Below are 27,867 nucleotides of genomic sequence, written 5' to 3' on the forward strand. Positions count from 1 at the left end.
AGGGGGGTCTGAATAAAGAAGAGCAAGAAATAACAAGAAAAGATCATGTAATGGGCTTTAAGTTAACCCAGAGTTATTGTCATTTTGCTATACATATGATTTACATTGTGATTATTTATTGTAGTTACATAATTAATTACAAATTGATTTACATTTGATTTATGTTCCGTAATAACAGGTCTGAATCTGCGAGTGTCAGTTACTGAGGTGAAATGATGCCAAACTAACAAAAGCAGCCTTTATGATTACTAATGCTTGTTGGAATAAACCTTAAATATTCATGTAGATACATATATCAGTTGTCATGAGAGGCTTATGCAGGCATTATGTAGCCTTACTAGTGCTAAGTGTTAACAGTACATACTTATGAACAGTTGTATTGATTGAAAGTTTAGAATCTGCACATTCCACAGAATTTCTTCACTTGTTTCAATGAGCTGTGGGTAAATCCATAACTACTGTTTCTAAGGGTTAATATTCATGTTCATAGTCCTTGTCTGATAATGTTTAATTTGCTTCCATAATACACAGAGAACATTTTACCAACACAGTCACTGTTTTGTCAACTGAGAAAGTCAGCAGCAAGATGAAGGAGTGGAGTGAATGAGAGGAGGAGAGAGAGATGGTGTAGAAGGATGAGGAACTTGGCTGGCCTCCAGAAGGGTAATGTTTATTTGCTTTAGTGTGGAGGTAAAGCACTCATAGACAGGAAGCAGGGTTATCAGCAGTTCAGCAGTACCTCAGCACCAGCACAGGACAGAACAGGTGGGACAGAAAGTCTCTGTTGACATCTCCCACACCAAATGCTCGATCCTGCAGTGCTGAACTCTCCAAAGGCTCATCAGTGGGAAGGTTTCCCCAACCTGTATCTCATCCACCGCAATGCTGCTGCATTTGGAATGGAATTTTACTGAATCTTTTCTCACTCACAGCTCTTTGAAACAAGCAGAGAAATTCTGACAAAAGTGCAGTTTCTAAACTTTCAATAGATACCAAACTTATGTTTGTAAGTAAAAGGAAACATTATGGTTTGAATTTGAAAGAGTCTTTGCATTGCATACAGTCTTGATTTACAGGGGAACATTTTTTTTGTATTTTATGAAATTAAAACAAACCAAAAATAATCAGAAGCATAGACTTAAACCTGTCAAAGGCAATGCATAATGTAAATCAAATGAAAAATGAATGTACATGTCAATCAAATGGAATGCATGATGGAATTAATTGCATAAGTGCATTCAAATGAGTATATAATGTAAATAGGTGGTAAAGTGACAGCCCTCTAAGGAATAATGTGTTTAGGGTGTTAATAACACATTAACAACACATACTTAATTCACTCTTTAGGCATTTATAAGCATACTTAAATTCTAACTAAGCATTTATGAGCATTTATGTCTTTACTGGCTACAGCTGTGTAGATATTGCCTAGATATGTCTTATAAGCAAGCTACATATATATTATAAATGCTTTACTAAGCCCTAAAGTACAAATCTTTTCTCCTTTTCAACCCAGGTATAACATGAATGCTTTTAAAAAAGCTCCTACCAAAACTGATTGATTTCCCAATTTGTCCCATTCCCCGTAGACTCAGTTCACAATCACATCAGAGTACTGTCTGCTATAATTCCTGGCAGCTGGGACGTTTCTGGGCCAGGACTTATTTGTTTCTCTCATTTGTCTACTGGAGTAGATCAGTGTCCCAAGAAACAGATCAAATGGGCATATGCAAATACGCCCTTAGTTAAACGATTTCAGTTCATGTCTTTTGTGGCCCAGTAGAGGGGAAAAGAAAGCAGAGATAACACGAGGCAGTTTTGTAATTTTCTGCTTCTGCTTTCATCTCTCGCCAGCCGTGATCAGAGAAGTGAGTGTGTAAGGAGACATGTTGAAGAGGAGGAGGAGGAAAAAAAAGAAAAACAGCTCCAGTGTGGAATGTGAGAGGTAGCAGGTCAGGTGGTGGTGTGTGTGTGGTGAGTGTTGTGTGAGGTCAGCGAGTGGACTGCTGGGGACAGTAGTGAGACGAGAGAGTGAGAGAGAATAGGAATGAGAATGAGGAGAGAGAGCGGGAGAAAGAGAGACAGTGCCAGTCTGTGATCTCTCTGTGCAGCACTGCTAACAGAGCTCTCTTTCATACACTAAAGACACACACAAGCACACAGTGCCAGAGAGTGGCCATTTAAACTGACCAGCACACACACGTGATCCTGTGATCTTATGAGTTTTGTGTCCCTCATAAACTGGACCTTATTGTGTGAATGCTTTGCTGCTAGTGTTTACTGTTTCTCTCTGTCTCTCTTTCTCTCTCTGTAGGTGAAGCATCGTTGGTGTGAGCTGGTGGTCAAGCATAAATACACAGCTGCATATAGAGACGTGGAGCACTTCCTCATTCATGACCAGGTACAATAAACAGTACTCACATGCTGCACCTGTTGATCTAATGATCTAATGCTCAACAAGAGATTTTTTTTTAAAGAAACGCTTTCATACTACAGTTTCAACCACACTTAAAAAAAAATAAACAAATACAAATTTACAGTTTTTCATTACCCAAGTTAGACTAGCCAAGACAACTGAAGTTTGCTTAATAGTTTTCCTCTGGTGCTAAAGCTAGTAAGTAATAGAAGTGGATACCATACAAACTAGCATTTTTCAAACTGCATGCCTAAATGTTCACACTTTCCTCAAAGCAAGTCAGATTGTTAAATAATCTCAAATAGATGTGCTGATGTGATGTCTGACATTGTATGTATTGTTATTGATGAAGGTGGACAAAGTATGACGCCTAGCTAAAAATGGTAATGGTAACGCTAACAGAAGCCTAAAATTTGTCCATAATTTTATCCACAAGTTTGAGGCTAGTGCATGATTAAGCAGTTTGCACAGTGCTAACTGGTGAGGTGTACACTCTTTATGCACTTCATTAGGAACACTGTACTAATACTGACTAGGGCCTTCCTGTGCTCTCAAAACAGCCTCAATTCTTCGTGGCATAGATTCCACAAGATGTCAGAAGGTTGGAGGCTGTTGCATTCAGGGGAGGCTGATTAATATTAACGGGCCCAAAGTGTGCCAAGAAAACATTCCCCACATCATTACACCACCTTCACCAGCCTGGACTGTTGACACAAGACAGGTTGGGTTTATATTGCCATTGGCACCAAATTCTGACCCTACCATCTCAAATCAAGATTCCTCAGACCAGGCTATGTTTTTCCAGTCTTTAACTGTCCCCACTGCAGCTTCAGCTTTCTGTTTCTGGCTGACAGAAGTGGTTCCAGTTCTGAAATCTGATGGGCTGAGCCTCATTTAAAGCCATAGTTGTATGCACACTGAAGAGCGCACACACAAACTGAAATCTGTGTTAATGTGCAATACTAAAAGTGTTCCCTGTATGGGCAGCAGAATATAGTACTGATAGGTGTGGCCAGGCATCAGTGTGTATATGAAGTAGAGGCCCAAGTCCATAGTAAACATCTGCTATGTAAGAACTTGGTTTTGTTTAAACTGAGGGACTCGTAACTGTAATGTGATTATATAACCAAAAATTAAAAAGTTGAATTGACTGTAATGTACAACAGTGAGCTTCCTAAAGTTGTATATTCTAAATTTAAAGTTATATTTACCACTCATTACAAAAGAAGCTCCCTGTTGAAGGCCATTGCTGCCCAACTCGAACTCTCTCGCTATAATTTTCCACACCCATGTGTGATTTCCACCATTGTTTCTCTTGGAGAACGTGGATGAAATACACTTATCACTTGCAGATGTTTGCGTTTGATGTGGTACATCATCGTACTGCCATAATTTTCTAAAATGTGGTCCCACATTTATTTTAGCTGTGTGTTTATTTTTTTTTAGTAGGTCTATCTAGCAGAACTAGTCGCCTACTGCATCTACATGCGTCCAATTTGAAATGTTCCTCAACTTGAATGACAAACTCACTTATTCAAATAGAAACTGTTGTTATTTGGAAATGAAAACAAATGATTTTTTTTGTTTTTAACAGATAGTGTTATTGAAACAATTGTTTATCTGCTGGTTAACGGTTATTTAATCATCTACATCCTTCCTTCCGTTACTTGCTATTGCTATCTACATTAGCTTTGTAGCTCCAGTGGAAAACTAAAGAAGCAAACTTTGGACACCAAACATGTCTTGGCTGATCAAATACATTTGAGGTGTAAATTCGATTTTTCCCCCAAACTATCACTTTAAGACACAAACCATAATGACTGGACTACAAAATTTCTAATCATGCTGCTTCTGGTGGTGTTCCTTATACATGTGTGTAGGCGATGGGTGTGTACCTGTATGGTGAGTTGATGCTTCAGGAAGACAGGCGTCAGCAGGCTTTAGCTCGGCGCTGCTTGTCAGCCATCAAAGACGATATGGACCAATCAGCACGCAGCGTGGTGGAGGAAATGATCCTCTAATCCAGGAAGAGACAAGGTAGTGCTCATTTTTCAACATCAACACTTTTACTCGTTTCCTACCAATGTTTTTGTTGCCTGACCTTTCAACTCTCAGTCCATTGCCAGTACCAGCTGCCTTGTTCTAAACTTGAAAATAAGCTAAGTTTGAGAACACAAACAATTGTATGAGATCATATTTGTTGAAAAGAAAAGGGACAATCCAGTTACGTCATTTCATCTCACCTTACAATGTCAACAAGTCTTTAAGGCAGGGCACATGTGTTTTTGTACCCAATTCTCGACCCAAGTTTAATTTCCTGTAAAAGGGAAATTCCCGTCAAGCACTATTCTTTTAAATCATTCTGAAAACAAATAATCAATGAAAGGAAAACACAGCGTACTGAAGTGTGCCCTTTGTGCTTTGAACTTAAATTGGGCCATTGTTATATTTCACATTTTGGGCTGAGGCGAGAGTCCACTCACAGTGCCTTGGCCACCATAATCCCTCGTTCCCCTCCCAGCTACTGCCGGACTCTTCCATGCTCTTCCAAAAAGGCCTGGTAAGATCTGTTTGTAGGAGGAGGAATTTCTGAATGCCTTGCTCAAACAGATCTGGGGCATGAAAAAAAGGATCTGTGAGTTTTTCTTCTCTCTATTCCTCACTACACAGAGCTTAGGGGGACAGTATATCAGGGGTCCAGCACAGTTTAGTCATTTCTCTGCTTTGACACTTACTAAACCTGTAATTAACTGATTAATTGAATCAAGTGTGATTGAGAAAAGTGCGCTGGACACTGGCCCTCCAAGGCCAGAGTTGAGAACCCCACTCATAGTTCTCAGCAACTCGACATGCACCCTTTTACCATGACTTTTTCATTTGTCCTGCCTATGGAAGGAACTCCCAGTCTCCTCACTGCCACCTTTTTTATTTGTTGCTTCCTTCTGAGCCGTGGGCGGAAAGGGAGTGAAAACGTCTCCCTTTGAAGCAGCCTATCTCTCCATGCCTTCACGCATCGATATTATCCTGTTTAACCGCATTGGACCTGGGCTGCAGGAGCTGCTAAATACTTGTCAGGTTCTGGTACGGAGGACTTATGGGCCCTGCTGGGCAGCTAGATAAATCCATTAGCTGTCTCCCACCAAACCTTTTCCGTTGAAGCCGCCTGCGCTTTCATCCGCCAACAAGACAGCTTTATGTGTTTGAGGATGAGAGAGAGGAGCAGCTTTTTCCAGGCCACTGGGGTTCGTGCCGGCTGCAGCTCAAATAAATCACGGCGCTCACAACGGCCATCCGGCGTCTTGCTCCTCTGCCGCAACGTTTGCTTTGTCAGGCAGCCCGTTTGTCTTTGTCGGCAGACGTCTGGCTGTTGTCGTTAATTTGCTTGGGAGGCGCCTTCAGCCTGAGCATCCTCTGCGACGTGGGAGATGGCGGCTGATGATACCGGATGACACCTGTTGTCCCAAAAGTGTTCTGCAAAATAAATCACGTAGAATTGCAGCCTCTATTAAGTGTGATTAATTGGGGGGGGGTTATGTTAGCAGATCACGAGCTGAGAACTGGAAACAGACCGTTTCCTGTTTTCACCAGAGCGTTTTCAATATGAAAGGCTTCTACTGGTGGGAAGCCAATGTTCTGTACGCTCAGCTGAAACAGTGAGGCTTAAGAATCTGTGCCACGTGTGAATGGAGCCTTAGCGTCTTAAAGGAATTGTTCGACCAAAAAAAATAATAATAATTTTTTCTTTACCCCAAATGTAGTTGATCAACCAAAATATGACTGGTATCTGAGGTTTGTCTCTAGTTTTACACTCGAGCCGTGAGGCTAATGTAGCTAACAGGTAATGGAAGCCACCACTAATTAGCATGTTGCAAACTGCATGTCTAAATCATTACAAACTTACCTCAAACCAGGAAATAAAAGTATGGACAAAACGTAAGCTTCAAGATGGCTGAAAATGCCTTTTATGGCTGCTTAATCTTTTATCCATGTTCATAGATAACAGTATGTCATACAGTGTTAGAAACCACATAGGCTCAAATAGACTTGCTTATCAACTTCACGTGGTTTGAGGCTAATGTGTGATGATTTACGCATGCATTATGCTCTTGTTACTTGTTAGCTACAGTAGCCACATTAGCCTTGTACCTCCAGTACAGAACTAAAGATGCAAATATGACTTGGCTAAAACTACAGTACTGTATAAAAAACACTGTTCTTTATTTATTTAATTTCTAGTCTAAATGGCCACAAATTACTAGTTATTTATTTTTCAAGTGATATTTCTTAGGAGATTAGATATAAGATAATCCACTTGCACATGGAAAGCAAGTTTCCACCTTTTAGAAAAAGATATAGAGAAAATTGGACTTTTGACACCATGCAAGACCTGGTAGACCACAAAGACGGTCCCCATCAGATATACTTTTTTTTTTGAGAGAGAGGAGAAAATCAAGCTCCACTGTTGCTTCAGATCTCAATACATCTACAGATGTTTCTGCCCATGCTTCCACTGTGAGAAGACACTATTTCACTGTGAGAAGAGTGTGAGGATGTGTAGCTGTCAAGAAGACTTTACTGAAAAAAGGAAATATACAAAACTCCTGATTCTGCTGGTGTTCTCAGAACAATGTACTGTCAACTCCAGACCTCAACATCACTGAATTTGGATTGTGAGAAGCAGAAAATAAAACTTATTTACAATATTCCTGAAGATTTCTTGAAAAAAAAAAACTGAAAGCAAGTCTCCTGAAAAGAATGAAAGATGTAATAAATGCGTAGTGGACACATCAGATTTTTCAGTATTTAGTTGTTGATGCTTTGGTGTAATTTTCTGTTAATATATGCTTTCTGTTTTTTTCCTGACTCTAAAAACAAATATCTTGGCACTGAATGGCCATTTTCACTGGAAATTAAATAAAGAAAGGCACAGTACTGTAAATTAGCTGCTTTTGGGTTAAGGTGAAAATTGCACTGATTTGATCACTGATTTCACCAAACTCGTCGTAACTTAACATTCTTCAATTAGTGTGTTGGAACTCAGAGGATATCTCCCATGCTGTTACTTTACACCCTACCTGCTGATTACCATCAGCATTAGAGCCTGAAGTTGAGTAAGGCTGGTGGAATTGCAGTGTGTGAGGGGTGTTGTGCCTGTGGGTGGGTTTCTCTCTCTCTGCTCCCCTATAAGGCCTGGGGGAGTCTGAGGCCTCTGCAGTGCCTCCTGACAGGGCTAATGAGGGACATAGCCGCGGCTCAGCCGAGCGTGGCCAATGGCAGGAGAGCGCGAGGATCCGCAGACCTGCAGGTTTCTCCTTTCATCTCGGGGGCTGTGTGGGTTCCTGGCGTGCTGATTTGTGACTTAAGATAAAAATCACATTGCCAGGGATTACCACACAACCCACCGCCCGGACGGCTGCCATGGCAACCGGAGGAACCATCGCTGCGCGGCTCAGGGAAATAAAAATAAAAGAAGACATGACGGTCCGGGGGAGGCAGAGGGGCTTGAGGAAGGAGAGTAGAAAATGCAGAGGAGGAAAGTGTATTTATTTTTTTTTGTTCCAGCGGATGAGCAACGTGGGTGAATGAACACGCACATGCGCGCGCACACACACACACAGAGTGTGGAGAAGAATCTCTCAGGCCAGGTGCAGAGCTTAGCTGATTGGTGAACAGTGATTGAGCTCTTTGTTCACAGTGGCTAAGTTCTGCACTTGATGAGAGCATGACTAAAAACGGAGAAACAGAGGGAGAGTTACAGCAAAAGAGTAGGGTTGTTTTCTCGTCCTGTGGAGAAGGATGTGAAGTGTTTATAATTAATCCTCTGACGTGAGGAAGGACTCATTGCCATTTAAGAGGGAGCATGAGTGTGAGAGAAATTACTCTGGAGGGGACACAAGAAAGGGAGTGTGGAAGTTTTAACACCATTCCCATTTCACTGTCCTGATTCCCTCAGTTCCTACGTTGGACATCGCTCTTCTCAATTTCTTGATCTCAATTTCTTTTACAACTTAAAAGTTTCCTATATATCACTATGCAATTTAGGACTGTCATTATTAGTAATTGAGTAATCTACTGATTATTTTGATGACTGAGTAATCTGAATTTTTGAAAAACACCAAGCAAAAAAGGACTTTAACTAAACAATATCAACCCATGCACAGTTTTTCATAAATTCCAGAACACTTTTTCAGAAAAAGGAAGCTTTTATGCATAGAACAGACTGTTTCTTACTGTAAGACAGGCCAGAAGAAGAATTTGAAATATTGTCACTGTTGAAATAAAACATTGCATCTCCTTGATTCCTGCATAGTTCTTGGCTTACATGTACAGTGCATCATTAGCTGGTATAGAATCTTTACATTACGTAGAACTTTTTTCTATTTTCTTTTCCCCGGTTGTGTATCTGTGACGGCCCTAGTGCGAACTCGCTTCACTGGGCTATTACAGTGACAAGAAACTTCTTACATTTCCAGTACAGTTTAAAGCAGTCGCCTCCATGATGAGCTGATTGGGTGGTTCCATTCACCGAGCGTAGGATATAACAAACTGTAAAATGAAGTGAGGGCTGTGTTTGGCGGGACAGATGACAAGCAGCTTTGAGACACTTGAGAAGACCCTCATGAGGGCTGAAGAGAAACAGACCGAGCTAATGGTGTCCATGGAGTGAGAAGCTGGAGCCCAGGAGTCTTCCTCCTCCTCCTCCTCCTCCTCTTCGTTTTCTTCCTCCTACTCCTCAGCAAGATTTACTACCTCCACCACGTGAAAAGCTAAATAGTTCTGCGCCGTCTTGCTGCTGGGGCAGTGTGCACAGGAAGCGCCGCTGGAATTCTGAGAAACGCTCAAGACAGGTGGTTTATAAAGTCGGATACGTGCAGCCGCAGACAGATGAAAACATCTGCGTTGCTGGCCTTTAAAAAAAAAAATACAGGGCTACTTTTAGCCTGGGTGGTTAAAATAGAGAAAGCCGGCAGTGGAGACAGGAAACACGTCGAGTTAGTGGACGGATAACGGCCCTTTCTGCCAGCGCACTGTCTCCTAAGCCATGACAGATGTAGGAGTTAAATATGAAGTCGGGCAGAAGCAGGGCCATAAATGACTATATTTAGAAACTGTTTAAAGATGCATTACCATCAAAGGCTAGCACAAATGGAATTAGTTGCACAGGCCGTATTTAAAATATCATTAAGTGATATTCCATGGGAAATGAAGTGCTAAGCACCTTCAGTGGAAGTGAATTAGGCCCGTCCGACGGCTCTGCTGAGGCTGCAGCAGCCTGGCGCTGATTGCCCGGGTGCACGTCTCACAGGGGCAGTGTTAGGACAGAGCTGAGAGCCAGATGGACCTGGCCTCCCGTGCCTACTGAGCTGATTACAGTACTACAGAAACGCTGGCTCAGTTCAGCAGGAACAGGAGTCTGGTCCACAGACCCCCAAACCCACAGCCACAGGGAGCAGCACCCTGCTACCAGCATGCTGATGTATTCATGGTATACGGTGGCTCATTTTCTTCCTTACTGTTTTCTTCCATCACAAAACTGTTCCACTGCACAGACTTTGAAATGCTGTGTTGGTTATCCCCACTTACCCTAAGTGTAGTATGTAAGAAATTATGTGGGTCTAAAGTTTTCTTCTAAACCACAAGTTGCATCATGTGTGGTAACCAATACTAAATGGTGGTTATTAGCTTTCATTGCTTGTTAGCTAATTAACCTCATAGCTCCAGTGCAAACTACAGCAAACTTAGGATACCAAATAAGTGTAGGCTGATGATCACATCTGGGGTAAAAGGAAAATTCTTCATGCTCTTCTCATTTATATTTAGTTGACACACATATCCATCGCCTGTCTTGTCTCTCTTGTGCAGGGTCCAAGATCAGGCTCCTCTTCAGTCTTACGTGTGGAATCAACTCCAGGGAATCCACACAAACGCACGGATACTTGAAGTCACGACTATTAACATCTATTTTCGTCTCAAAGAAGAAATGTACTTTATGCACATGAGACTAAGGAGACAGTTTCGCTTTGTTTAAAGGCATTTTTGAAAATCAGTCAATTTTGAAACATGACAAAGTATGCATTTTTCCCCCACCAACTTTTGTTTAAAAAAGTTTAAAAATGCGAATGGTGCAGCTTAATGCTTTATAATCCATTCTATTGAAAGCAGCTGGTAAAGTAACAAAGTACAGCATAGACTGTTCCAGGGCTCGAGGGGAGAAAACTGTGTAGTCTCCTTCTCCTAGTCTGAGCTACAGCAGAATCAGATAAATGGAAGCTGTTTGTGTTGAAAACATGGCATGATGACTTTTATTTTGATGCGAAACATGGTATCTCTGCACCACTAATACTGTCCTGCAGATATGACCATTACAGACACATCGAAGGGGTCAGTTTTTGGTATTTCATGCTGTCTTTGGATGTTCTGGGGGTGGGGGTGGGGGTGGGGGTGATATTTGTATGTTGCTTTTATTACAACTGTAAAGGTGCTGTAACAATGTGTTATGTAGCTGCACTTACAGTGCAACACTAAATATAAGTTAGTGTATTTTAAACTGCTGTGCAGCATTTTACATTTCACTTTTTTTTATAGGACTTTTCCCATTCTTGTGTGTTACTGCTCTGATTATATACATTGTGAAGTCTTTTATTTTGCTGAATTTGATTGCTTATTTTGTCATTATTTTATTTAATTTTAATGTTGATTGTGTTTTATGTGAAACACTGAGCGATCACGGAACCCATATGCAAGGTGCTACACAAATAAAGTTAATTAAATTGTCTCAGGAGACTGACTGCATTGAGTTGGACTTGGGTATCATTATAGAAACATACAAGAAACTCAGGATCTGAAACTCTGAATCTGAGCAGTGGGCCTGAGGTAGAGAAAGGCTGGAATAGAATGAAAGGAAAGAGGAAGAGGTCATGCTGGGAAAATGAGGCAGACGGGGGGAGAGCACTGATGATGGAGACATAAATACCTGGATAAATCAATTAGATTTAGGCACGACTGTATGTTAGGAAATATATTATTAGACAATGTTCAAGGACACTTCTTACACTGGAAGAGGTTCTGAGTTTGCATATCTGTATTTTATAAAAACAGATTCACAATCAAGCCTGTCAGCAGTGCACAAAGCCCTTTTGTGATTTATTTTGTACAGATGGAAGTCAGTGTTGCATTGAATTGTCTGCTGATGGCCTGAAATGTCATCGCTGGACTCCTATCACAGGATGATTTCCCATGTTAGTGTAACCAGGCCACAAAAACTATGGAGTCCATACTGGCCCAATATGTGATTATTATTATTTGTATTATCATCCAGTGAAGTCAGATGATTTAAAAGAAAGAAAAAAAACATATTGATACTCCCTCTTGTTTTAGAATGACAACTTGCGGTTATTTTATACAATATTTTTGCAGTATTGTCATTCTGGTGTCCTGTCGTGCTGCATACTGCATAGTGCAAATAGGACATAGGACCACCCACATGAATTCTGACACTCAACAACGAATGTAATAGGGATGTAAATTAGTAACCAATTAACTGACAAATAAGCAACTGTTCAACAAACTCTATTGGTAAAACAAAAAATTTTATTTCATTTCCAATTAACAAAAGTTCCTACTTGAATAGGTGGGTTCATCATTCAAGTTGACTGTTTCAAAATTGTATGCATGAGGGCACAACAGGTAAATAGGTCTTCTGGACAGATCTTCTGAAAAAAATGAAGCTAAAAATAGTGGTGTTTGGGACCACTTTTCAAGATGAGAGCACAACTAAACCGATGCATTATATCGAAAGCAAACATGCCCAAACATTAAGACTATTTTTTCCATGTTCTCTGACGGAAAGTGTGATCGCAGCGATGTGAGGAAATCACACATGGGTGTGTAAAATTATAGAGAAAGACGTGATGGACAGCGGTGGCCTTTGAGAGCGACTGAAGGACATTGAAACAAAGTTAGCCCTACTAACGGCATTTGTGTTCCTTTGAACTGGGGCTAGTAATGAGCAGAAAATATAACATTACAATTTTAGAATACAGAACTTTCAGCATTTTGGCAACTTATAAGTTTTTTGTTTGTGTACTCATAAACATATAAGTTTTGGGGCCATTTACTGCATATACCTGCTTAAGCCTGACCCCACCAATCAGTACTGTGTTCCACAGCCCACGCAAGAAACACTTCTTAATATCTTGATGCATTAATGTCTTTAAAACAGGGCCCAGCCAATCAGATTTCAGCACCAGAACTAACCATTGTACATTTTGATGGGTCAACGATTAATCACTAACCAATGATGAGCAAAATCTGCATGCCTACAATGCACATAAATGATCTATCTGGCAGAAACTGTATCTACTTGCATAACAGCAACTCATATGCATTCAATAAATTGGGTGAACTGTATATGAATAATCTGTACACTGGAACATTTTGAGCATAATAAAAAAAATAAATGAGTGGTTAAAAAAAAGTCTACTATTCAGAGTTCTTTACCACAGGTTTCCATATATACACGTTTTCCTTTTATTTGGCATGATATATCACCCCATATGTTCCACTACTTTGAAAATAAAAACAGCAGCTGGGCTTAGCATATAAATGTCATTTCCAGCAGGCCAGTCTTTGAGTGTGGAACTGAACCATGCCAGGAATCCTTGTCCTAATAAACAGCTTACCGAGTGCTGGGGTTTGGGCACGTTTGAGTGTTTATGTGCAGCCTGGAGCGTGGGCTGGCCCAATGCTGTCCTGAAGCGTCCTCAGCCTGCAGTGAACTCTGGCGTCCAGTGAGCCTGGTCTGTTTAGTCTGTGCTGCATGGAGGACAGCATCCACGCCGCTCTACGCCTGATACCAGCCTCATTCAGCACCTGCCAGCATCATCAGGCCACACACACACCCACACAAAGACAGCTTAAGGCTACCTGGCCCTTACTGCATGCCAGTCTTTTCATTTATGCATGGTACTCAATGAGCTGCAACATTTTACAGGCAATTTAGAAAAACCTAAAGCAACAGCCACTGTCACATCCCTGGATCAGAGGGAGCCACATGCAGTGGGAAAAAGCTGGAGGTTGTAAACTTTGTTCCGTGTTGGGATAGAACTGAACCAGTCTCAATTTCACATGTGGCTGTAAAAAGCTGGGAGCACACTGTGGCATGTTGCTCTCTACATAGCCCTGAAACTCCTATACAGTAAAAATGAGGAGCGGGTGCTGATGACAGCTTCACTGGCCTCTGCCTAGTTTTGCTCTAGTGTGGTTTACACAGTTCACAGTGTTAAACAATACATCTCCCAAATATACTGCTAATGACTAAGGGACAATGCACAATATGTCATCTGTTATTACTGCAATAACAGCTTTTGTAATACTGACAGGCTGCAATATGCAAACGAGCCCTCTAATCAAGTACAATGCTGGTTTTTTACTATTTGCTGTGAGCATGCTGACCAGTTACAGTCCCAGATGAGCTTCGGTCGGTTTTTTAATGAATCCAGCAAACATTAATTAACTTTGATCAAAATAATGCAGGTCAATCACCAATGCAATTTAATACACTATAAGACATATCACCATTTAACTGCAATATAATACTGCTTTGAAAGGATCCTTGATGACATCAGAATCATATTGGCACTGGCAGATAATTGCTTAAGAAAATGATTGACATTGAGTAGACGTTCAGAATTAAATGAAAGTTCAGACCAATATCTGATGACGTATTTTACTTTCCTTTGGATGAGTAGAATGCCTAGATGACGCCAGTTACTACTGTGCTCAAATATCTGCATTTTATTCATTGTAACCCTCTACAAATAAATGATATATTTCTCTGTAATGCAAATCCAGATAGCTCTAGTGTCAGTTTCTACATTTGGCAATGGAAAATATGTATATCCATAATTACTGCATCCTTCCCTCAACACCTGGCACTTAGAATAGTTGTGAATTCTCACACCTAACTCCACCAAATGTACTGTAGGCAGAATCTTACCTTCTGTATGACTTCACTGACACTGCTGATAGATGCTTGAGAAAAGATGGCAAAGTTAAGCAGAAGAAGGAGCATGAGGTTTGTTGAAACAGTGGAGGAGAGGAGCTCATTCACAGGAGACAGTTGCTCAGAAGGAGCAGTATAAGTGGAGAAGAGGATCCTCAAATGACTCCAAGCCTCTCTTGCCACAGTCTAAGATGAAGAATATAAAGAATATAATTAGTTATCAGTCATTTTCCATTTGGCTTGGCTATGTTTAAATATAGCAGTGGTTATCAACCTGGCTCCTAGAGCACTTTCTACTTTCTACTATCTTTTGCTATTGTCCCTTCTCCCATCACACCTGATCCAGCTAATCAGCTAATTATCATGCCCCTCCTGAGCTAAAGTGGGTGTGTCAAAGCAGGAAAACTCTAAAATGTACACCAAAGGTTAGGCTACTCTAAGAACCAAGGCCCTGTCTAATGAAACAGGGGATCTTGCCTATCCAGTTCACTTCAGGCTTAGTTTGATCTAACCCTAGATTCAAATGAGGATGGATCACTCTGTCATTATTATTAATATTCAAATGTTTTTTATAGATTTTTTAATATGTTTGCACAAACACTTCCCCTGGCCCCTAAACCCCACCAACAGCAAGAAAGAGGAGAAAAATAAGGGAGAAGAAAAAGAAAGAAGAAAAAAGTCGTTATAATGTTATGTTTAGTGAGAATACTCAGTCTCAGAAACGGTTGTCAGCATTTATAGAACCTTCTGGATGACACTTTGTCATTTATACCAAGATTTGTTATCCCGTCTGAGTTGGTCATAAACATTACAGACGTCTTGTGGTAAACTAGCACCGCCTCACCTCCCCAAGTAAAACTAATCCCATCCAAATAGGGATATAGTTGAATATGCTTCCTGAAGCAGGCCCCAGGTCTGGGAACCAATGTAATATGTTAATGTTGTGTGCAATGCTGTATTCTAATATACTGATTTTAACATGTTTTTGAGTATATACTACGTAGTATATTCGTGAGTGCCAAATTTGAGTGCACTGCAGCACATCTGAAATCAGCAAGTTGGTCCTCTGTATGGTGTTCATGGACACTATTGTCCCACAGTACAAAACAAAGCAGAAAGGGAGGTAGTGAGGTGCTACTCGCAGGAGGAAAATATTCAGTTGAGCGTCAGCGCCTACAAGGCAGCGGCTTGCTATGATGTACTGTGTTGTTATTACCATGCATTTATATTATTTGAATTTTCTGAGTATTGACTGGCATAGATTTCTTTTGCTTCCAGATCATCTGACTTATTGTACCAGCATGGCATTATATAGGCCTATGGAGATCGTTTGCTATTACTTTTACTCTTTTGCCCTGATGATCACTGGCATTTTCACTTTAGTTTGACATAGCTTAACTATATTCAAGTGCACTCAGAGGTGTGGGCTCCCCTTTACCTATTGTTAGTGTCTTTTGATAAGTTTTATTATTGGTGAGTTTTATTATACCAACTATTGTGGATGTCTTTTGGTGAGTTTGTTACTGGGATCGACCACCGCAGCCATTATTTGGCTCTTTCTCGGTTGATTGCGCATCCAATTTGTTGGTTTCTTCGATTTGATGTATGTTAGCAAGCATCATCACCACGTTTTTTTTAAATCAAACGATGTATTATTAAATGAGGTAAATGAGGTATTATTGTTTAGTATAGAATCAAGATAAAGGTTATTAAAGCTTGGATGGATCCTTGAACTTGCACTGCTGAATATCTTACAGTCTGCTGAGCCCTCTGGTGCCCTCTGTTGGTAGGGTGATTGTAGAACGTCAAGAGGAAAAGAAGAGGCTCCGATTCCTCAGATCCTACAGAGACCAGCAGCTCAGCAGCTGCATCCACCCAGTGCCCACATTGCACTAGCAAGAACCAAGCCTCAAACACAGCCCTGCTCTGCCTGCAACACACAACACATGGGAGATGAACACGTGAAAGATGGAGAGATTTGAGAGAAACCAGACATTACACAGCTGCTCAGGCTAGAGAGTCTCCAGAGAATGAGAATGCTCATATTTCTGCCCTTCGCGCCATTCCTCCAACCCTCGACCCCTTTACCCCATTCAGCAGCTACAACACACGAGCAGCTGACACGCTCACTGAGGAGTTACATCACTTCTCCACCAGCAAATCTTTCCCACGCAATCCATATATCACTGCACTGCAATAAAACTGGTAATGAGCAATATATTTGTATCACTTCATCTTTAATATGGTTAGCATTGTATGCAACTGACATAATTTCACAATATAACATAGACAGATGGCAGCACGGCACTGAAGGAAATGATACATTACATATTGTGAATATTTGTGTACTGTGACTGAGTTCTTTTCCTATTGGAACAGTCTGAACGTTCCAACATGCATACTTTCCAAAGAATGGCACGCAGCATCTTGCGCTTGCACTTCATGTTGTAAACAAACAAACAAACAAATGCTATAACACAGCAAAGCCTGTCTCATAAATCAAGGTTCTTAAGTTTCAGGTTCAGAAAGCTAACAACTGCAAACAGAGTTAACTTTCTCTGTTAACACAGGTTTAGATACTCATTGTGATTAATCCTCATGCGCTTTCACACGAAAGCTTGGCATTTATAACAAATAGCCAATCGCATGAAACATGAGTCAAGCAGCTTATTTTTCAAAGAACAAAGAGGACATCTAAGTAAACACATAGAAAGTAAAGCACTTATAAAAGTGAAAAAATCAACACTGTCACCAGTGCCATCAAGTCAGTTGTTAGTGGAATAATAACTGCTTTATATTCTTAGTATCTACCGTTATATGCAAGGGTTTGAACATCCCCAGTCCAAATTACATCACTTGTTAATTTTCTAATTGAAAATAAGTCGACACATCCTCTACAGGGATTTATATATGACATTTTTCTGCATATTTTACTGAACAATCTCTAGTTATTTGCAGATTTTAACATACTTTCATGAAACATAAAATATAAAAAGTGCCATAACATTTTTTTTTCCAGTATAATAAATTCAGCAGTGTGTAGAAGTGTGTTCTCTGTGGAGGATGCGTTAACTTATTTTCACTTGGGGGAGAAAAAAAAAAAAAATAGTGGCCACAGGGGCGCATAAGACAGGCCCCCGATCAGACACATGGAACCTCACTCCCACAAAAAAAAAAAGGAAAATCAAGTGTGGTAAAGCAGCGTAGAGTAACATGTCTTACCTTAGACTCTCCTCCTCCTTCACCTCCTCTTCTCTCTCGTTTCTCTCACACAGGATCTCCTGGAACAACTTCACAATCCAGTGCAGGTGCTTCAACCACGCCTGCTTTGGCACTTCTATGGACATATATATACACACACACACACACACTCAAAAGCAGTAAAGCAGTCTTGGGACAGTCTTACATTCATCAGAAAAGTTATAATGACCAGCTATAACAACCAGGTTTACTAAATGAAACTGAAAATGATCCCTCTAATTAACTGCCAACTTAGGTAATGCAAGTAAAAGTAACACTAGCAGAACAAACATTAGCCTCTCCTTCCTATATGAAGGTCAGTATTTAGTATTTTATTTTAGGTCAGTATTTTGTTACATATCCCCTTCTTTTGGATGACACCTTCAAGTCTTCTATGCATTGAGTGCATGAGTTTGCTCGGTTGACTGTCAGCCAGGCTTGTTGAATGTTCTCTTTTGGAAGGACAGCATGTGGCAGGTTGGAGATCTCTAGTTTTGACTGTGTATGCATTTGAATTTGTCTCAAAGCACTGATTGACATCAGAGGTAAAGAGTCTGGTAAATAGCTAGAATGATGTACTTTTGAATATGGTCAAGCACAATTTCCACAATACATTAACAAATTAAATCATTCTAAAAACTACTTCTGTGCACTCTATTTCAGGCATCAGCTCATTCTATGAAACACAAAGAGGCAGCAGTGAAATGACATGATGGCTGTGACTAACGGCTTGTTAAGCAAATCCTCTCTCCTTCCTTTTATGTAAAGATTTCTTGTGAAAGAAATGAGAAAAAATGTCTAAATGGCTGGTGCCTAGTGAGCACTGATAGCCTGACATGCAAAAATCCTTCCAAGCTAACTGTGGCATTTACATTGGCTTTTTCTCCAAGCTAACTCGAGTACACCAGAGGCCAGGCTTATCACTCACTGGATCCGGTAAACAAGCAAATTCACTTACTCTAAAAGCTCTTTTCAGAGGGAGAGCACGGGAGAGAAAGAAAGAGAATTCTGGGCCTCCTGTCAATCAATTCCTTAACAATCATACTTTAGTGGAGCAAATAAATACAGAACAAAACTGCACACAGAGCGCCTGCAGTCACGGTGCTGCTGGTCTGGGAGAGAGCAGAAACAGTGGCTTTGTGAGGATATCCTCTTGAGCTGCGGGGCTGCAGGGAGCACCGTCAGAGATATGGATCTGCAGGCTGGGCTGAGCTATGTGTGCTGTAGGGTGGGTACTGCAGGAAGGGCCAGTGTTTGTTTGGAGCTGCTCTGAAGGAGTGGAGTGGGTGCAAGATAAGGTAGAAAACTCTAAAGATCCGGGTGGCGAAACCTCAGGCTCAGAATGCGGCCCTGCTTCTTTTTTTTAAACTTTGGGATGAAGATAGTGTTCGGATGGAACAAAGAGGGACCATGCAGACTACAACACAATAGGTCAGAAAACGTTAGTCCCATGAGAATCTTGTAGCCATTTTTTAATGATCATCACAGGCTAAAATGCTTGATTTTGCAGCAGTAATAACACTACAGAATTTTGTCATGAGGGTGAATCTTATTTACTTCAACTCGTTTTGAATGCAGCCCAGTTAGTTTTGTCGGACAACCCATATCGGCCTTGTGACTGGCAAGGGTACTGCTTGCCTAAGATTAGGACCACCCAGTTTACAGAGGAGAATAAAGAGAAGAATGTTGCTGAAGCCATTTATTGGGCATTGTGTGGACATACTCTGTACATGCATATCATGTATCTTGTATGCCTACAAGCACAAGATTAACCTACTTAGAAAGAAAAACACTGATTTAGGTTCCCTGGGGGTTTAAAAGTTGTCAGCTGAAGATTACAGACTTTCCAAATTACAAAAGTTATACTGTACCTGATGGTGCTGTTAATAAAGGTGTGAGGAGGTTATGGGGTGCATGAGGAAAAAAGGCTCTCAGTGGCAGGCTTTCCTGAAAATCAGTCCAACACAAGCACACAGATCAAAACAAATATATTAGACATAAATTAGCCCATAACATTGATGATCCTTTACCACTAATAAACAATGAGGTGTCTTGCCGGAGAGACCAAATGTGTGCCTTCACACAATGATCTATAATTAGGTGATCTGTTATCTCTCAGATCTACCATCATTATTATACTTTTGCCAATAAGAACAGGGAAATATGAAAACTGGAGTGAAAACCTTAATTTGACATTATTTTACACTGTATTATTATACAAAGCCCTCATAAAATCTTGAGAAATCCCCAGCACTGAAACATGAAATGATGAAAGCAGCTCATACCTGTGGCTTCTGGGCAGTGCGGCTCTTGAGAAAGCAGCCAGTGAAAACCTTTATGAGTGCTCTCACAGCCAGATTTTCCTCTATTGCCATCAACACATTCCTGCATGTACAAACACACAAACACACAAAAAATCAAGACACAAACAGTACTGTCTAAGTTGTACAACAGTCAAGACAGCCATTAAGTACAAGTTATTCATTTTTTTAGCACCAGGATTAAAACACACAAGAAGAAAACATTTACCAGAAAACTACACAGAAGCCTAAACAACTAAATACGTTGCCAATTTTTTTCAGTATTTAAAAAGCCTTTACTACAGCTTTCATTTTTTCAGCCAGTTCAGTCTTATAAGTTGGTTGCACTTTATGCTTCTTATGATACACATTTTCCAATTACAAATTTAGACTCATCAGTCCATTAAACCTTACTCCACATATCAAATTTGGTGTTCTGCAAATTTCCTCCTTTTTTTTTGTCAATTTCTGTTTCTCAGTAACAGCTTCTTGACAGGTACACATCCTTTCAGACGCAGCGCTCAGTGTTGAGCTGTCACAGCAGAAGGATCGACAGAAAGACCTATGGATTCTTGCATATCTGAAGCAAGAGTGGAGCTTGATTTCTCAAAGATGAAAGCTTTAGGTGCTGTTTATCTGAAGGTGACAGTTTTGGTGGTCTACCACGTTGTTAAGAGTCTCATTTTCCCTATATTTTTAACAATATTTTCAACTCCATTGTTTTAGCCTCTAACTTTCCTTTGACTTTCACCTTCCTTGCACAACTGGTTTATCTCAGGAATGGGAACATTTTTTGTTGGGAGGACACAGCTGTGACTCACTGGTATTAAGATTGGAGGAGTTAAAGAGGCAGTAGGGTGAAGGTAAAGAGTGGACAAATTAAATGCAGAAAGATTTAATATTACATTTAGTTGTTGGAGGCTTTGGTGTCATTTTCTGTTAAATATTTATCCCGTAATGAAATAAATGAAAAGGAGGTCTCTGACTGTTGCACAGTATTATACATGTGTCTTACACTGCTCAACTAAACATGGTGTATCAGTGCTAAGGATTTACATCTGTAATTAAACAGCCGTTTATGTAAGTTACTGAAAGGGTCAAAGAGCATACCCTGGTTTAAATGACCACCTACCTGAAAACATCATTCACTATAAGAAAGATGTGGCAATGCAGGGCTGATGCTTTGGGCTGAAAGGAAAAAACACATTGAGGTGCGTAAGAATCAACGTCTCCAGCATGTGTCTATGTTCATCACTAGAGGGCAATGTTGAGACAGCAATGAGGACTACAAGCTGTTGAATTCCATTCAATGATATTCTCACAAGAACTGCTGTTGTTAGATTAGCAGCCAGGTTTTTTTAGACCTTTTAAACACATAGCTCTATTGTGCAGCGTATCATCTGTTTCAAATTCAAGTTTAAAGGTGACCGTATATACCCAAGCAGCTGTACTGTACATGCATGCTTGATACTGCTTTGCTCATATATTTATGGGGAAACAGGCTTAATTAATATACTGCAATTTTCACATCAGTCATATGGGCAAAGAATGCAGTAAAGCAACACAAAATGATTCACACACACCCAAAACATCAGTGCCCCACAAAAGGCCATATGTGCCCCCGCTGTCTTTGATCTAGAGAGCAGGCGCTGAATAGCGATTATGTGCGTGTGTATATGCAAGTAGGCAACAGAGAGAAGCCTCGTTATCCTTTCCTTTACATTAGAAAGATTGCTCCACCCTGCCTAGAGGCACTATCATGTTCCACACTCACACACACTCAAGACCCCTTCATCCCCCAAAACCAACACGAAGCATCCCAGATATTCCCGTAACCCCAGCTATTCTACGCCTGCCAAGAGCCGCCAATTTGCTGCTCCAATAAAAAGAGACGCAGTTCAGCTACAAACACCAGACGCTCTATTTGATCCTCTCAGAGTGAGAAAAATGTTACAGCCATAACATGGAAAACTCTGAATCTACAAGAAAGACTGCACTACTGTACCATGAACATAAGTCTCAAGAGAAGTGGTTGAATCTGCCCCAAAGAACAGTATGAACTAGAGATGGCATTGATCTAATACCCAGTATCAGGTTTGGGCCAATACCAGCAGAAAATGCTATCAGAAGGAAAAACATAAACATATCCAATCTGATTCTGAAAAAATCTAGCTTGTAATAGTACAAATTTGCATGTAGCACAAACATAACCAACAGTACTGTCCCAAAGTCAGATCACACTTAAGTTATTTAACTGCCAGTCAAAATGGCCATTATGTACAAGGTATGTACATTATGTACATTTTTCAGGAGATATTTCTGAAGAGATCAGATATAAGATAATCTACTGCCATAAAGAAGGGGAAAGACTGAGGAAAACCTGGCAAGACCTGGTAGAACACAAAACTGTCACCATCAGATAAACAGTACTTAAATCAATCATATTTGGAAGACCTCAGCATCTGAATGTATTTCAGATTACTTAGATTGTTAGAAGCAGACATTAATACTGAAAAACATGGTACTATATGTAGTTGTTGAGGCTGCATCAGGCTCTGTTAAATGTGCTTTCTGCTCCTCTTCCCTGGTACTAAAAAATGAATAACTTGTACTGTTTTGACTGGAAATTAATTAAATGAAGTGTGGTTAAAAAAAAAGTTGAGGTTTGGTACAAGTCATGTTGTTGGCTTTGTATTTTCTATAGTGTGTCTTCTCTAGTATAAAAAGCAAAGTTGTGTATTCTACCCCATCAACAAAACCAGGCCCATCTGCAGGGAGCTAGCTATCAATGTACTGAGTTTTAGAGCTTCAATAATGTGTGCCAACTGTTCGATGACCAATAATGATCAAATAAAACAAATTTTACTTTTTGCTACGTAAATATTACAGTTTAATCTTTGATCGCACAGCTCAAACCAGGATTTAGAATCTGAACAAGAAGTAAAAGGAAGCCTATTTGAACTGATCACTGTAGAAAAGGAAGGCATTTTCCTGCTTACAGATCACCATGCATGTCTCTAATCATTCCCCATTACACACACAACATTCGCTAAAATGTCTAATCATTTTATTTTGATGGAAAATTCAAATTCTTCATTTGTATGTATATAAAGTCGCTTGTGGTCAAATTACAGTAAGTAAAAATAAGTGCACATTCCCTACAGAACACACTTCTGCACAGTTTAATGCACAATCACTGTTTATTTGCTAAATTTAACATTTTAAAAAAACTGAAAAAGTGGTCTGTGGAAAAGTGATGGGATTTATTGGATTTTTTTTCCCCCAATATGTTACACTCAGCAAGTAAGTAGAAATTGTACATGAAATGTTGCACAAAATGTCATATTTAAGTGTATTCTCTGTAGAGGATGTGGTAAAAGATGTGTCCATCTTCTAGCAGTTAGTGAATCTTGCAATAAAAGATGCAGTAGGTGAGATCTACGAATGATACTGTATTGGCCCTAAACTGAATGACAAAAATAGCATCAGCACCTGGTGATCTTAAATCTAAGATTAGCCACTAAAGTGGCCCAGCAGCTTTAAAAAACTTCAAAGCTGTTAATTAAAGCTTCCTTTTATTACTTAAGCTCAGCAAAGGGGAGATCAAAAGTGATGAATAAAGAGGCATGAGCCTTTTTTTGGTTGAAGACTGAAGCTTTTCCTCCCTAGTGAAACCAGATGGGCTTTTAGTGCCCCTTCCATACCTTCTCCCAACACTTCAGGGAGGGTCAATTACAGCATGGCCAAAACATCCTGTTTTTGGCAGTGGGGATGCTGGGAGTTGCTGTTTATTGTTATTAGGTCTAAACTCTAGGGAGGGGTGTGTGTGTTCTGAAACAGGGACACAAAATTAATTTCTTGTTTCCTCATTTTTCACTGCAACTTAAACAAATTGTTCGCAAAAGGCAAAAAAGCTGTTCAGAGCAGAGCACTGGCAAATTAGTCTGTCCAAGCACACATACGAGCAGGACTTTTCTTAAAAGATCACAGATGAAGTAAGACATGTTTACCAGGGAGACAAACGAGGGGATGATTCCAGTCTGTTCGTTAATTGAGTCAGATGGAAGAAGATATAAACAATCTTTGTATCTAAAATGCATTCTTTCTGGCTCTGCCTGTTCTGAATATCAATGTAAAGGTCACAAGAGAGAAAAAAATAACAACGCCATACAGAGACAGCAGCAGCTCCAACGCTGGGAGCGTGTACTGCATGTGTGGCCTAGTAGTGACAGTGCATCATGTAAACTGTAAGCTATTTGACACGTTGTCAGCGGACCATCATGTCCAAATCTTGGTAGGGAAGGAAAGAATGCAACTAGAATGCACTCCTTCACTGATGAGCCAGTCATTTAGTTACTCACCTTTCACATTTTGACTGGAAACACATTAGTAATTGAGGTAAATATTATGACTTGCCCGCTGCTATCAAAAATAACCACATCAAGTGCACCCAGCATGAACGAACACTTGTTCATTTTCCATAATCCGAAAATCAACGAAGTAAAGTCAGTCTGACACTGTTTGACAGGGTGTTAATAAGACAGCTGCTATATTTCTAGAGGTAGGTGACTTTACAATGGTTTAAAACACAATTTGAAGGCAACAGGTTCAAATCCAAATAGTACAGCAGTAGTTCGATTACCTCTTGCACTTTTCGGTGATAGAGTATATACACTCACCAGTAAAGATTCTGTGACCGCTTTCTCCAGAGTTTGCATCACTGAACCTTGATCAGAGAGGACAGACTCCAGCAGACTCAGTACTGCCCTCTCCAGACTAGACAAGCTATGACACCACAGAGCCACCACAGCCATGTCCTCAAATACCAGCTTCCTTCTGCAAGAGAAAGAAAGAGGGGCAAATTAGATAGGATGTAAACCATGTGTTTTGCTTGTATTTAACAACTTAAAGTCCTAAGTGCATTACATCCTAAAGCTTATTATATTATTAAGTAACTACAAAAAAAAATGCCATGCAAAAATACGATGGCTGAGGTCCAGAGGTCTGGATCCCTCGATAGGTCCTGGGCATTTAACAGTTTATAGACTGTATAAGAGACAATGTTCCTGTCACTACTACTATGTTACAAGCAAGTAAGTTAGATAGTTAAGTAATGGACTGACTGCCTCAAGCTTTACCTGAGCCAGGCTGTGCTAACTGCCTCTATGAACTCCTCACTCAGATGAGAACAGCCACAGGAAACAGGCCGCTTCAACAGAGCACCAATGAGAGGAGCTGCATTAGAACATGTGACCAAAGGAACACACGCTACTGATACTGCATGGATATCATCACAAGTGCACCTGTAATAAAAAGCAATAGCATGCCAGGGTCACAGTTATAGGTATGTGATATTTGACCAGACACAGACACTTTAATGTTACACAAAACACTGAAGAACACACTGCCTACATTGTTTTACAATCATTCTGAATTAGGGGTTTGACTTGTATGAACTATTATTCTCTGTGTTTCGTTTCCAACCGCATGGTTTGGAGGCCCAACCTCCGAACTATAACTAGCTGTTGTGTTGTTACTAGCCTATAGCTACACCATTCAACACAGCTACTACAAGGAGTAGCTTAATCTTTAGTTCCCAGTTTATGTTTACATACTTTTAGCCTACTTGCTTTGGACAATGGCAAAGAATGAGGACTTTTCTGCACAGGCCAGTTGTGCAGGGGCAGCCAGACTGATGGAAATTAGTAGTTTCGGTGCAAATGTCCTACCAGGTCTACTGAAATCAAATGTGCTGCTATATTTGGCAATTCACAATGCCACTTATTCAAGAACTCAACTTTTCTAGAGTCTGCACCATGCATCACTAACAAAACGATAAAAAACTGAGTGATCATAGTTTTGTTGCCCAGCTATTAAACCAAAAAAATCCTCCATGTATCCATTTATTTCTGCAGCAGGGTACTTCATATCCAAGCTAAAAAACATGCAGGGCTGAGAGGTGGTGTAAGGGCATAGTAAGACAAATGAGTGTGCAAATATTTTTTTGGATTCACCATTTTACCATCACCAACATTACATATAAAAGAAGATGCGTGTAGTTTCACTGGTTGTTCTGGATAGTGAATAAAATGGTTGTGCCTGTGATGTAGACATTACGACCCCCTGGTTTGTATCACTACCACTGCAAACAAATTAGAGTTTGTAAGTGTCTCTACAATGAAGTTTCACATCAAATCTCTGCTTGACATTTTTATATCTCAATGATTGAATTTTGCATTAATAGTTTGACATAAAATAAAAAAACAATTTTCTCCTTTCCCCAAATGAAGCAACAGTTAATATATAGTTGGTGTCCAAGTCCCTTTAGTGCTTCTTTAGTTTTATGAGGCTAACATAGCTAACAAGTAATGGAAGCTTATAAGTCATAAGCACATATTAGCATGATGCAAACTGCCAAATAATCTAAGTAACCACAACTGCCTGAGTTAAATAATCTCTAATAAATTATAAGGTTTCTGACACTGTATGACTTACTGTTATCTATAAAAATGAACAAAAGGGCAAACAAAATTCAGGCTTCAAGACAGCTGACACTCCTGTTTTCAGCTATGCTTTTTTTACACTTGCTGTTGGATCATCTCAAACAGAATTGCTTATCTAGTTTATGACACTGTTTTGTTTGTGCTTTTGTAAATTTTTATAGATAACAGTTTGTCATAGTGATTAAAACCACCTAAGTAACTCTATTTACGTAATTTGAGATTAATTAAAAACCTGACACAGTATGATTCAAATGTGTGATGACTCATAAATATTGTTTGTGTGATGCTTATTGGGTTAGAATTGTTGAGGTATAAGCTTCCACTACTTGTTAGCTACTTTAAGCTGAGCACTTTTTGATTGTTCTCCCCTACTTTAAGGTGAATGCCAACAAACCTTTCTGAAGACTTTGTCATATGACTCCTACTGACCTCCTCTGTCAATAATGCCACCATCTGCAGCAAAAAACACACTCTTACTGACCACATATTCACTCAGCAAGACAGGACATTAATGACTAGCATTAGGATGACTAACAGGTTTTTACTATTATGCACAAACAAATTTTCTTTGCTTTTTTCAGTTTTACAACCCCATTTCCAAAAAGTATATATTGCTGTGCAAAATGTAAATTAAAAACAGAATGCAATGATGTGTAAATCATTTAAATTCTATATTTAGATGAAACTAGTACAAAGACAACAAATCAAATGTTGGAACAGAGACATTTTATTGTTTTTTTTGAAAGATACATTCCCATTTTGAATTTGATACCAGCAAAACATTTTTAAAAAGTTGGGAGGGGGCAACAAAAGACTGGTAAAGTTGTGTAATGCTAAAAACACCTGGTGGAACACCTCAAAACTAATTAAGTTAACTGGCAACAGGTCAGTAACATGACTGGGTAAAAAGAGCATCTCAGAGACGCTGAGTCTTTCAGAAGTAAAGATGTGGAGGGGTTCACCACTGTGAAAGACTGCGCGAGCAAATTGTGCAAACAATTCAAGAACAACTCAACGTAAACTAGCAAAGAACTTTCATCATCTACAGTACATAATATCATTAAAAGATTCAGAGAATCCAGAGAAATATCTGTATACAAGGGACAAGGCAGAAAACCAGTATTGGTTGGCTGTGATCACTGGGTCCTCAGGTGGCACTGCATTAAAAACATTCAGAAACGCTGCCGCCTTCTCTGGGCCTGAGCTCATTTAAGATTGACTAAGTTAAAGTGGATAAGTGTCCTGTGGTCCGACAAATCAAAATTTGAAATTCTTTTTGGAAATCACGGACGCCACATGCTCTGGGCTAAAGTGCAGTGGGACCATCCAGCTTGTTATCAGCATACAGTTCAAAAGCCAGCATCCGTGATGGTATGAGGATGCATTAGTGCACATGGCATGGGT

The 27,867-nt window shown here is 40.0% G+C and overlaps 2 protein-coding genes across 5 annotated transcripts in view; one reads left to right on the forward strand and one right to left on the reverse strand.

Moving 5' to 3' along the window:
* The window catches only part of LOC118813169 (aminopeptidase O (putative)), a 116,309-nt gene extending 105,111 nt beyond the window's left edge, over positions 1-11,198 (forward strand). For all 4 annotated transcript variants that reach the window (XM_036578359.1, XM_036578362.1, XM_036578361.1 and 1 more), the window contains 3 exons: positions 2,315-2,401; positions 4,297-4,453; positions 10,280-11,198. In XM_036578359.1, coding sequence (XP_036434252.1) covers positions 2,315-2,401; positions 4,297-4,437 — 228 coding nt within the window. In that variant the 3' untranslated portion in view covers positions 4,438-4,453; positions 10,280-11,198. The remainder of the gene's footprint in view (positions 1-2,314; positions 2,402-4,296; positions 4,454-10,279) is intronic.
* A 1,197-nt stretch (positions 11,199-12,395) lies between these two features.
* Positions 12,396-27,867, reverse strand: part of fancc (FA complementation group C) — a 32,825-nt gene continuing 17,353 nt past the window's right edge. The window contains exons 6-15 of the mRNA XM_036578363.1: positions 26,858-26,916; positions 25,099-25,263; positions 24,640-24,796; positions 21,093-21,148; positions 19,946-20,045; positions 19,532-19,607; positions 17,643-17,757; positions 16,176-16,350; positions 14,415-14,606; positions 12,396-13,288 (exon numbers count right to left, since the gene is read on the reverse strand). Coding sequence (XP_036434256.1) covers positions 13,130-13,288; positions 14,415-14,606; positions 16,176-16,350; positions 17,643-17,757; positions 19,532-19,607; positions 19,946-20,045; positions 21,093-21,148; positions 24,640-24,796; positions 25,099-25,263; positions 26,858-26,916 — 1,254 coding nt within the window. The 3' untranslated portion in view covers positions 12,396-13,129. The remainder of the gene's footprint in view (positions 13,289-14,414; positions 14,607-16,175; positions 16,351-17,642; positions 17,758-19,531; positions 19,608-19,945; positions 20,046-21,092; positions 21,149-24,639; positions 24,797-25,098; positions 25,264-26,857; positions 26,917-27,867) is intronic.

The sequence above is a fragment of the Colossoma macropomum genome, unplaced genomic scaffold, assembly GCF_904425465.1.
Source record: "Colossoma macropomum unplaced genomic scaffold, Colossoma_macropomum, whole genome shotgun sequence".
NCBI classification, from domain to species: Eukaryota; Metazoa; Chordata; class Actinopteri; order Characiformes; family Serrasalmidae; genus Colossoma; species Colossoma macropomum.